The sequence below is a fragment of the Danio aesculapii genome, chromosome 13, assembly GCF_903798145.1.
Source record: "Danio aesculapii chromosome 13, fDanAes4.1, whole genome shotgun sequence".
Taxonomy (NCBI): domain Eukaryota; kingdom Metazoa; phylum Chordata; class Actinopteri; order Cypriniformes; family Danionidae; genus Danio; species Danio aesculapii.
Window position 1 is genome coordinate 11,005,423 of NC_079447.1, and position 10,684 is coordinate 11,016,106.

A 10,684-nucleotide genomic window follows, 5' to 3' on the forward strand; every position below is an offset into this window, starting at 1 on the left:
AGCTGTTCCAGCATCAGCTCACGATCGATTATCCAATCAGATGATTCCTAACTCACTATAAATAACCAGAGTTTTCTTATCTCAATATCTTCGTGTTGAGGAACCCCCTCGCCCCCACCCAACCCTACATTCCCTCCTTTTCAAACAGGCGACAGGGTGGCCCAGTGATTAGCGCTGTTGCCTCACAGCAAGAATGCCTCTGGTTTAAGTCCCTACTAAACCAGACGACATTTCAGTGCGAAGTTTCACTTGTTCTCCCTGTGCTCGCGTGGGTTTTCCCCGGGTTCTCCGGTTTCCTCCCACAGTCCAAATAACACACATCCCAAGTAAATTGAACACACTTAATTTATACCATAGTCAAGCTCTCAGCAAGTACACCTCTCCTCAGTCATCCAGATCCGTGACTTAGCTACAAATAAACTAGGGGGAGTCATCAAGATCTACCTGAGCTCAAACTCCCCTCTCGCCCTGCAAACGGGAGGAAGCCCAGGATCTCATAAGCTCAGGGCTCTCTCTCGAGACAGCATGCCAAACAAGCTTTATAATCAATCATCAGCTAAGTGTGAATTCTTGAAGGTAGACTTTATTGTAGGGATGTAGGGATGAAAAGGGGTGGTAAGGGAACAGTGGGATGAAGGGAAATGGAAGTAAGAGGATAAATAGTGAACAGGTAGGTAGGTAGGTTGATCCTACAATGATGCCCAGACTCAGAGTGGGGTACCGTTTCTGTAATAATTTGGTAGAGTGATTAGGACCACCTGATTCAAGCAAGGAGGTAAGAGAAGGTTATAAGAATTGTTAATGGGAAGCAAGGAAATAGAGGGAGGGAGGGTGGGTTTAAGAGAACGTGAAGAACAGTGCTAGAGAGCTGGTTTGCCTTTTAGGTAGTAGGTGATTGGTTGGTGAGGCATGGACGCTGTCGAACTTTTCTTAACAAGTAAACTCCATTTCAAATGTAATTTTAAAATGTAACAGCTGAGGTATTTTACTCTCTGGTGATTTTTGGCAATTTCTGTCCTTATAGATTGAATGTTTCATTTATTTAATTATTTAATTAAATTGTGAAAGTAAATATGAAACTGTGAAGGTTTTGCAGGTGGGCTTGCTAAATGAACACACGTACACACACATGCACACGTATGCATGCACTGACATGCAATCCTAAGACCTTGTTTGAAAAGTTTAATTGCTCCAAAAAATCTATTTTTGTTAGAGTAAATCTGCATAAATTTATGCATTAAATTAGTGCCAACATCCACTAAACATTCATTCATTCATTCATTTTCCTTGGGCTTAGTCCCTTATTTATTAGGGGTCGCCACAGTGGAATGAACCGCCAACTATTCCAGCATATGTTTTACGCAGCAGATGCCCATCCAGCTGAAACCCTGTACTGGGAAACACCCATACACTCTCATTTACACACACTCATACACAACGGCCAATTTAGTTCATCCAATTCACCTATAGCGCATGTCTTTGGACTGTGGGGGAAACCATAGGAAACATACGTGAACACAGGGAGAACATGCAAATTCCACACAGAAATGCCAACTGGCCCAGCCAGGATTCAAACCAGTGACCTTCTTGCTGTGTGATGACAGTGCTAACCACTGCCCACCACATAAACATTATTAATTCTAATATTATAATAATAGTTCATATTTTTTTCCAAACTGTGATACTTGTTTCAGGACACTTTTTATTAAATGAAAGTAAAAAAGGACAGAATTTAAAGAAATTAGAAATATATTTACTGCCAATCTTAGTCAGTTTAATGCATTCTTTTTTAAAAGCATTAATTAGATTAATTTATTGTCCTCAAATGTTTTAACTAGCCTTTAATTATCAAAGCAGAATATTTGGTTCATTGTAAAACGAAATACTACATAGTTAAAGGGACAGTTCACCCAAAAATGAAAATCTGTCATCATGTACTCATCCTCCACTTGATACAAAATTCATAAGGGTTTAAAATAAACCCAATGAGTGTGAGTAAATGGGTGAACTATCCCTTTAAATGTATGCATGATGCTTTTTTAGAATAAATCTACACTGTAAAAAAGCAGCTTTCCCCATTTCATTTATGTTGTCCCAGCACATATCCATCTAAGTTAAACCTAGTCTTTTTTTTTTTTTTTATAAATTTTAAGTGAGTTAAACATAAAAAATTAAGCATTCATCAAAAAAACCTTACCAATTGTGTTGTTTTTAACTCATTTTAGTAGTAGTTCCCAGCAAGCACAGGACTTCAGATTGACGTTGCACCCCAGTGTCGTGGTGATATTACATTTTGTTTTCAAATGACAACCAGGTTGATGTCAGAACGAAAAAAGTCTAATGATGTTAAAGCTTGACGTTGTGTGGACGTTACCAGTATGATGTCTATCAGACATTGGATATTAGTTGCCATACCTGATGAATAAACATGACGTTAGTTTAAGATGTTGGCTCGATGTTGGATTTTGGTCACTTTCCAACACAACCGTCATTACTGGATACCAAAATAACGTTGTCCAGACGCTGGCTAGACATTGAATTTTGGTTACAACCTAAATCTAACCTAATATTAATATCCATAAACCTGCATGATTAAACTTAAAAGATAGATTTGAAAATCTTTTAGAACATTCTGGTACAAAATCTATGTGTGATCTATCTCTGTTTTTCAGGTGATCACTCGGGGTCTGTGGCTGTGTGGATTTGTGTCTGCTGCAGGCGGGACGTATGTGTTGGTCAAAAACTCTCACAAACTGCCCAGTATCTCTGCACAGCAGCTGTGGACCCGCATACTTGCTTTAAAGCACTTCTGAAATGAAGAAAACCCACAGCACTGGAAACACACTGCTGTTTAGCCTTGACATATCAAAGAAGAAATATCTGGCTTTTAAAATAGACCAAAGTTGAAGACTTAGACCCTGTTTACACCTGGTATTAGGATGCATTTTGTTATATCACAAGTATATGAGGGAGAACATTCCTTTTTACACCTGGTGTTTTAATCCATCTCTTCTGTCCAGCAATCTACAATCACAATCTACATCTACAATCTTGATGCATGGCCTCTTTTGCGATCCAGGGTTTCAAATGTAAGACTTTTATAGGCATTTTTAAGACCATTCATTCATTCATTTATTTTTTTACCAGCTTAGTCCCTTTATTAATCTGGGGTTACCACAGCGGAATGAACCGCCAACTTATCCAGCACATGTTTTATGCAGCAGATGCCCTTCCAGCTCATTCACAGACATACACTACGGCCAATTTAGCTTACCCAATTCATCACATGTCTTTGGACTTGTGGGGGAAACCGGAGCATCCAGAGGAAACTCACGTGAACACAGGGAAAGCATGCAAACTCCACATAGAAATGCCGAAATTGTGAAATCACTACCCACTACGCCACCATGCTGCTTTTTAAAACCATTATAAAAGAAATTTCAGATGTATACACAGCTAACCACTAAGGATTTTTTTTTATTATCAGAAAAATTCTAGTTATTTCTCAGCCACATATTTTAAACAATGTGCCAAAACAAGCAACCCCAAGTTGTATGCATACACACATTTTTGTTATTTTTTTTAAAAGCATTGACTATAATAAGCTAAATGTATGCACAACAGTTCAATTCAACTCTTTTAACAATGTAGATTGTGTCAAAGCAGCTTAACATAGTTCTAGTAAAGTCCAGGTTAGTGTCCTCACCCAATATGTTATGGTATATATGGAGAACTTTTATACAAATGTTATTGTAAGCGATAATTAAACCATACTGCTAAAAACAGTTATAAATAGAGTTTTGTCGGGTCTTGCCCCAATTGGGCAGCTTTACATTAACATTGAAATATTAAGGCTGCTTTCACACTAGCACTTTTGGTTTGCACCCGAGTTTGTTTGACGTCAGAAAACAGTATGTTTAACTAGTGTGAATGCTGTCTTCTGAACTCAGGTGCGCACCCGTGAACTGTACCCGAGTCCGCCTAAAAGAGGTGGTCTGGGGTACGGTTCGTGCGACTGCGAACTCTGGTACAGTTCAGTTCTGGTATGAATGCAATCATACAAATAACAGAAGGGAACTGCCAACAGTACAACAAACTTCATTTTCCTAACGTTCATTCGTGTGTGTTTGACTGTGTATCATCTACTTTGGCGACAAGCCAGACTGACCCAGTGCAAACAGTGATAATGTCTGCTTGTCTCCACATTACTTCTGCAGACATCTTGTGATGTTCTGAACGTTTTCATTTTTTTTTTTTTTTTTTGCGGCAGATAGACGCAAGTGGCTCTCTGTATTTTGATTTTGATAACAAAACTAAAAGATTCATTAAAAGCAGAACGACTATGATATGCAGACGTCTCCATTTTGGCGCTTTGCTTTAGTGGACAACCTAGCAACAGCTGTACACAAAACAGCAGATTGATGACGTAAGCGTACTGGGGTTCAGAAGGAAAAAAGACAATGTGAACACAAACCAGCTGAGAAGGTGGCAAGGGGGGCTTGGGTTCGGTCCAGGCAATTGAACAATGTGTGAAAGCACCCTAAGACCTGTTTAAAATGATTTAATAACTACAAGACAATATCTCATTCAATTTAAGACCTAGAATTTTGTTTTTGAAGTTTAAAGACTTTTTAAAACAATGTTGGGTTTTTTAAAATATTTTTTTTCATCTTTGAAATAAAAAAACAATAATTTATAATTAGATTTTGCTTTCTTTTTTAATACAGCACAGTTTAAATCTTGTCTGGCTGGTGTACTTCACTGCAAACAAAAGCTTTTCTTGTCTTCTTTTCATAAAGTTTTTGTCTTGTTTGTAGCCCAAAAATCTACAAATTCCAAAATCATGAAGCATCTAGACATGTAAAAAATGTCATCTTGTTGTTATGTCAAAATAATATGTAAAATAATGTGTCAAAATAAATTGATTATTGACTTAAACAAGCTAAATAATCTGCCAATTGGGCTGAGTAAATGAATCGTCTTAATGAAAACAAGATTATTTCGCTTGTCTTGAGGAAAACACACAACTTAATTTTGACCTATTATTTCTGAAAACCAGACAGTATTTAGGCTTGTCTAGAAGATGCTTGATTTAATAATTTTTGGATAATTGGACTTGAAACAAGACAAAACTTTATGCAAGAAAAGGATTATTTGCAGTGTTCAACAATTTAGATGAACTTTTGTGGCTGTTTCATCAGCGTTTACACAGTGAAAGCAACCTGGTTGAATGTGTTTTAAACACCTCTGGAAGTGATATGATGTGGATAACACTTCAGACCCTGTTTACAGCTGTATCCTGTTGTATACTTGTAAAAGGATCAGCCAAAACATGCATTTTAATACCAAGTGTAAACAGAGCCCTATTTAATACAAATTAAACTCTCATTGAACAGAAAATAATTTAGTAATAATAATAATAATCCGTTAACTAATCTAGTCCCTCAATATAGTGCAATGGAAGTACAGTCCGCCAGATGGTTTAAAGCAGAAATGTACAGATGCTACATTTGTTAAAGCACTTATATCCTCAGTAACAGATGTTTCAATGTAAAGCAAGTAAATGCTTTCAAGTCCGCATTGCTAGTGTTGCATGCTCCACTGTCTAAAATGCAGAAATTAGTCTGTAAAATGTTTAGTATTGGAGCTCTACATTTTCTATATTGTCTATTTTAAAGACTTTGAAGTGAAACTTTTTGAAACAACTGAAACCTGGTTTTGTGTACTTCAGTTTAAGTGGAGATTATTCTATACTGTCTGTGATAATCAACATTATCTAGCAATGTCTATTGAAACCAGAACATTTCATTAATTCAATCATCATGAGTTTTAAATAGTTGCGAGGTGAGAAAGAAATAATTCTCAGTGGGCGTCATTGTGGGCGGTGAAATTTCCAAGCACCAAGATGTAATTTCTTTTTGTTTTTAGTTTTTTAAAAGTCAAGATGATCAGAGTCTGTTATTCTTGTGGTTTTACAATAAGATAAAAGCGACTGAATAAATATTTTTGTTCATGTACTGTTCAATTTTTTTATTTTTAGCGTTTAGAGATGTTAAATTCTACTGATGGTCTTTCACTGTTGTGTAAAATCTCACATCAATCCTCGTTTGCATTTAACTTACAAATCCTTTGTGAGCCATAATCCATGAATGAGATAACAGATGCCATCTGAACCACTCAAGCAGGCTTTCTGTCCTTTTTGGAATTTACAAAATCATAAATGTATCAGCATATGTAGTTTTTGTGTATTAAATCAGTTTGGGTAATTTGTAAACACAAAAAGTGTTTATAGAGACCCATAAACTATAAAAAAAAGCCAAAATTGTGAGCTGTTGAGGTTAAAATGAGCATTTAGTGTAGTATAAACAGGCATAATATGAATGAAATTCACTCATGTTTTCATTATCACCAATTCACATCCATTCTTAAAGATAGTTCACCCAAAAATAAAAATGTACTTAGTATTTACTCTCCATTTTTCATTTATTCATTGTTCTTCTGTTTAGTCACTTTATTCATCAGCGGGATGAACAACCAACTTATCCAGCATATGTTTCACACAGCGGATGCCCTTCTAGCTGCAACCCAGTACTGGGAAACATCCATACACACATTCACACACATACTCTAAATCCAATTTAGTTTATTCAATTCACCTATAGTGCATGTCTTTGGACTAGGGGTGTGCGATTAATCGAATCGCATCCGCGATTTGAAATAATGCGATTAGCTAATCGCTGCGATATGAAATATATATATGCAATATATAATTTCTCCCACCCAGAGCAAATGCTTGACTGCCCACTTTGTGACAGTCTTACAAGCCAATTGAGTGAGCACACTTTCGTTCTGCCCAATCAGAATTGCGCAACCAAACTATACGGTATATAATATGGGAATATTTTGGTTTTAAAGTCACAGACACCAAACTAAATCAAGTCATTGGTAATAGTTGTCGCAGAATTGTTGCCACGGCATGAGGAAATACAACAACCAGCACCTGAAAAAGCACCACAGGCAGCTATATGAGGAGTGTCTTGCTAAAAAGTCAACTAATAGTACTGCCAGCATCACTCAAACTAGTAGCAAGCCACAGCAAAGTATAATTTCAGAGTTGTTTGCAGCTGTTACACCATATGAAAAAAAAAAACATCTCGAAGGCACCAGGAGATATCTAATGCCACGAATCACTACTGTTTGCTCTAGAGAAAAATGAGTGTTTAATTTCTGAATATTTATAAACAAAAATTTGAATAAAATTTGGAATTAGTTAAAATCTTTTCAGTTCCTTTTTTAACACACTGCTGATACAGAATATTGAGCTGAAGCTTGACTACAAAATTAAATTGCAAATCAAATCGCTATATCTGTTAAAAAAAATTATTGCAATTAGATATTTTCCACAAATCACACAGCACATCCTTAATGAAAATGACAGAATTTTCATTTTGAGGTGAACTATCCCTTTAAATCATTTACAGTGGCCTCAAAACATTGAGAAGTGGCCACTTCTGGGCTACTATAGGCTAATTGCAAGATGTAAACTGAATTGCAAGAAATAAATTCAAAACAGAACACGGAAAAAAACACTGTAATTCAGAGTAAACGAATTGCATTACATAAAGTCTTGGCCATTTGTTGTAGAAATCCAGTCAAAGATCATCCACGTGATCTGGAATTTCGCGCCAAGGCAACAACTTTTGCGTCGCAACATTATAGATGGTTTGTGTTTGACGCACGCTTTCACAAAGTTTACTAACAAAAAACATGCTGATTTCCATCTGGATGCTCGACGTCAGAACCAGCGGTATTTATAAAAGACGTTTTAGTATTACTCTTTTCTACAATATATGAAAATTAATGACTGAACCGGATTTCACCAACGTGGCGCATGAAATCGGCGGGTTGGACCAGCATAGATCAGATGGTTTGAAAAGGACACGAGCTTCTTTACCGCTACTATCCGGGAGGTTTCATTATTGAGGTATGTTGTTTTCACTTTTAGCATTATTATGGGTGGTGTCCAATATGTGAAATGCAGATGCTAGTGTGAGTGGTTTGCCCAGCCTATTTTGCTGAAATCTATTCTTGTCAATAAATAGGCTACATCTGTGAAAACCAATCAGGAAAAACTTTAGTTAAAATAAGGGCAAATATTTAAGCCAAAATTATACCAACAAAGTGACTAAAATCTACATATTCAATAGTTTTTCTACTCTATATGGGCATTACTATATATGTATGATGGTTTAAATGCACTGCATTTATGTTTTGGGGGTTCTTAAAGGGATATTCATTCAATAAAGATTCGCTGTTAACGTTAGTTGTTGAAGGGATAGTTCACACAAAATTGAAAATTGTCATGATTTACACATCTTTAACTTGATACAAACCTGTGTTTCTTTTGTCGAACACAATATACTGAAGAATGTTGCCTAGAATTAGAATATTTCTATAGTATCCATAGTATACTCTGTGTCAATAGCTGCTTTATCCAAGCATTCTTCGGAATATCTTTGTGTTCAACAGAAGAAATAAAATCCCAAAAGTTTTTAAAGCTTCGAGTTAAGTGCGAGTAAATGGTGGGGTAATTTTGTTTGTTATTTTGAATGAACTATCCTTACAAACTCACATGTGAGCTGACGTTGTTTCTTTACAACCAAGAGCAAGACAAGTGCAGTGTATTTTTCATCAGAAAATGTACTTGTTTTATGTTATTTATATGTTTAACTGTGGTATTTTGGATGCTGCAGCTTAGTAAGATAGTAAAATCCCATAATGAGATTATCGTTGTATATCATATCGTCATCAAGAGCCATTAGTTTTGTTTTGGCTTGATGTAGTTGATGATTCTCAGTGCCAATAGCTCTTTTTATGAATGACCAAGGACCACTTTTTAAGATAAAAATCTTCTTTAAAGTTCTCCTGAAGAGACCTACATCTGGAATGGCCTGAGGATGAGCAAATTAACAACATTTCTTTTACTATTTGTCTCACTTTGCTGAGTATATGTTTTGGCAATGACCAAAAATACATTGTATGGGTCAAAATTATAGTTTTTTTTTTTTATTTATGCCATAAATCTGAATAGTAAGTAAAGATCAGGTTCCATTAAAACATTTAGTACATTTCCAACTATATTCCACTTCAATTTCTCATTAGTAATTTGCATTGGTGGACAACTTTAATGGCAGTTTTCTCAATATTTAGATTTATTTGAACCCTCAGATTTCAGTTATTTAAATAGACGTATCTTGGCCAAATCCTAATAAATTTTACATCAACTGAAAGATTGTTTATGCAGCTTTAAGATATATAAGTCTCAATTTCCAAAAATTGACCTTTCTGACTGTTTTTCTAGTCCAGGCTTACATTTTGGAACTATACCTTCAAGTACAATCCTAAAGGGAAAACACTGATGCAATTTCACGTCAGTTCATAACTTATGGATTTTGTGTCTAATTCGTATTAATCTGTACAATCTCATGCATGCATCTTATTAAGTTTTGCTCATCACCTAATGAGGGATATGGTTAAGTTGCGGTCACACTAGAATTTGAGCGTACAAAATTCTGTCGTTTGGACCTGTGGAAAAGGGCGGGATAAAACAAGATGATTAGACATTGATAAAGCAAGTGATTGTGCCATATTTAAAATTTCTGTTCAGAGAGGTCAAGTTTTAATCTACTATTGGTCACATACAATTACACAATATGATTTCACAGGTCAGAGTTCACTAAACTTGAACTTTGCACTGCAGCGACATGCGCAACTTGAGCTTGTGTTTCCGGTCTGCCGCATTTGCATGCGTATAAATGGAAGTCAATGGGCCAAAAAAGTGCAGTGTGACAAGGCATGAGACGATAACCATTTTCAAGGTTTACCACGGTTTGGAAAAGTCAAGGTTTTAAAACCTACAAAACTTTCTGTTATACCGTTCCTACGGTATAAGGAGAAATGGTCGCGGCCAACTGAGCCTGGTTTCTCTCAAGATTTTTTTTCCTTTACTTTCGTCAATTGGTGAAGTTTGTTCCCTGCCACTGGCTTGCTAGGTTCAGGACTTGCGCATCGGTGGATTTGCTCTTCAGTGTTTGGACTTTCAGCAGTGAATATTAAACCACACTGAAATGAACTAAACTTAACTTCAACTCTGAATACTGGACTGACACAGTTTCAATTTACTAGAACTTCTATGTTAAGCTGTTTGACACAGTCTACATTTTAAAAGTGCTAAAGAAATAAACATAAATTGAACAGTATTGAACTGTTATTGTGTTCAATGGGGAAAAAGGTTGTTGTTTTTAACCCAGACATTTAAAAACTATATATTTTAAAGAAGTAATCACAATGCTGTGAAACCGTGATATTTTTATCCAAGGTTATCATACCATCAGAATCTTATACCGAGTGTGACCGTGGCTTGGTTTGGGGCCACGCTTCCTTTAAAAAAAAATTTAGGTTTTCATGAGAATAAAATCACATTAATTTGTATGATTTAGCCTCTTTTCTGACAACAAGTAAAATAATTACATTACCTTATGAAAACACACTTCTCAAGACACAACAAAACTTTTTGATTTTATGGCTAATTCGTATTGATTTGTACGATCTCATTGGTAAATTTTGGTAGAATTTGCTCATCCCCTAATGAGGGGTGGAGTTTTAAAGGGCACCTATAATGAAG

At 35.9% G+C, this 10,684-nt stretch overlaps 1 protein-coding gene across 1 annotated transcript in view; it reads left to right on the forward strand.

Moving 5' to 3' along the window:
* Nucleotides 1-3,783, forward strand: part of LOC130240101 (kynurenine 3-monooxygenase) — a 29,125-nt gene extending 25,342 nt beyond the window's left edge. Inside the window, exon 15 of the mRNA XM_056471516.1 lies at nucleotides 2,673-3,783. Within this exon, the coding sequence (XP_056327491.1) occupies nucleotides 2,673-2,813 (141 nt within the window). The 3' untranslated portion in view covers nucleotides 2,814-3,783. The remainder of the gene's footprint in view (nucleotides 1-2,672) is intronic.
* The last annotated feature ends 6,901 nt before the right edge of the window (nucleotides 3,784-10,684 follow it).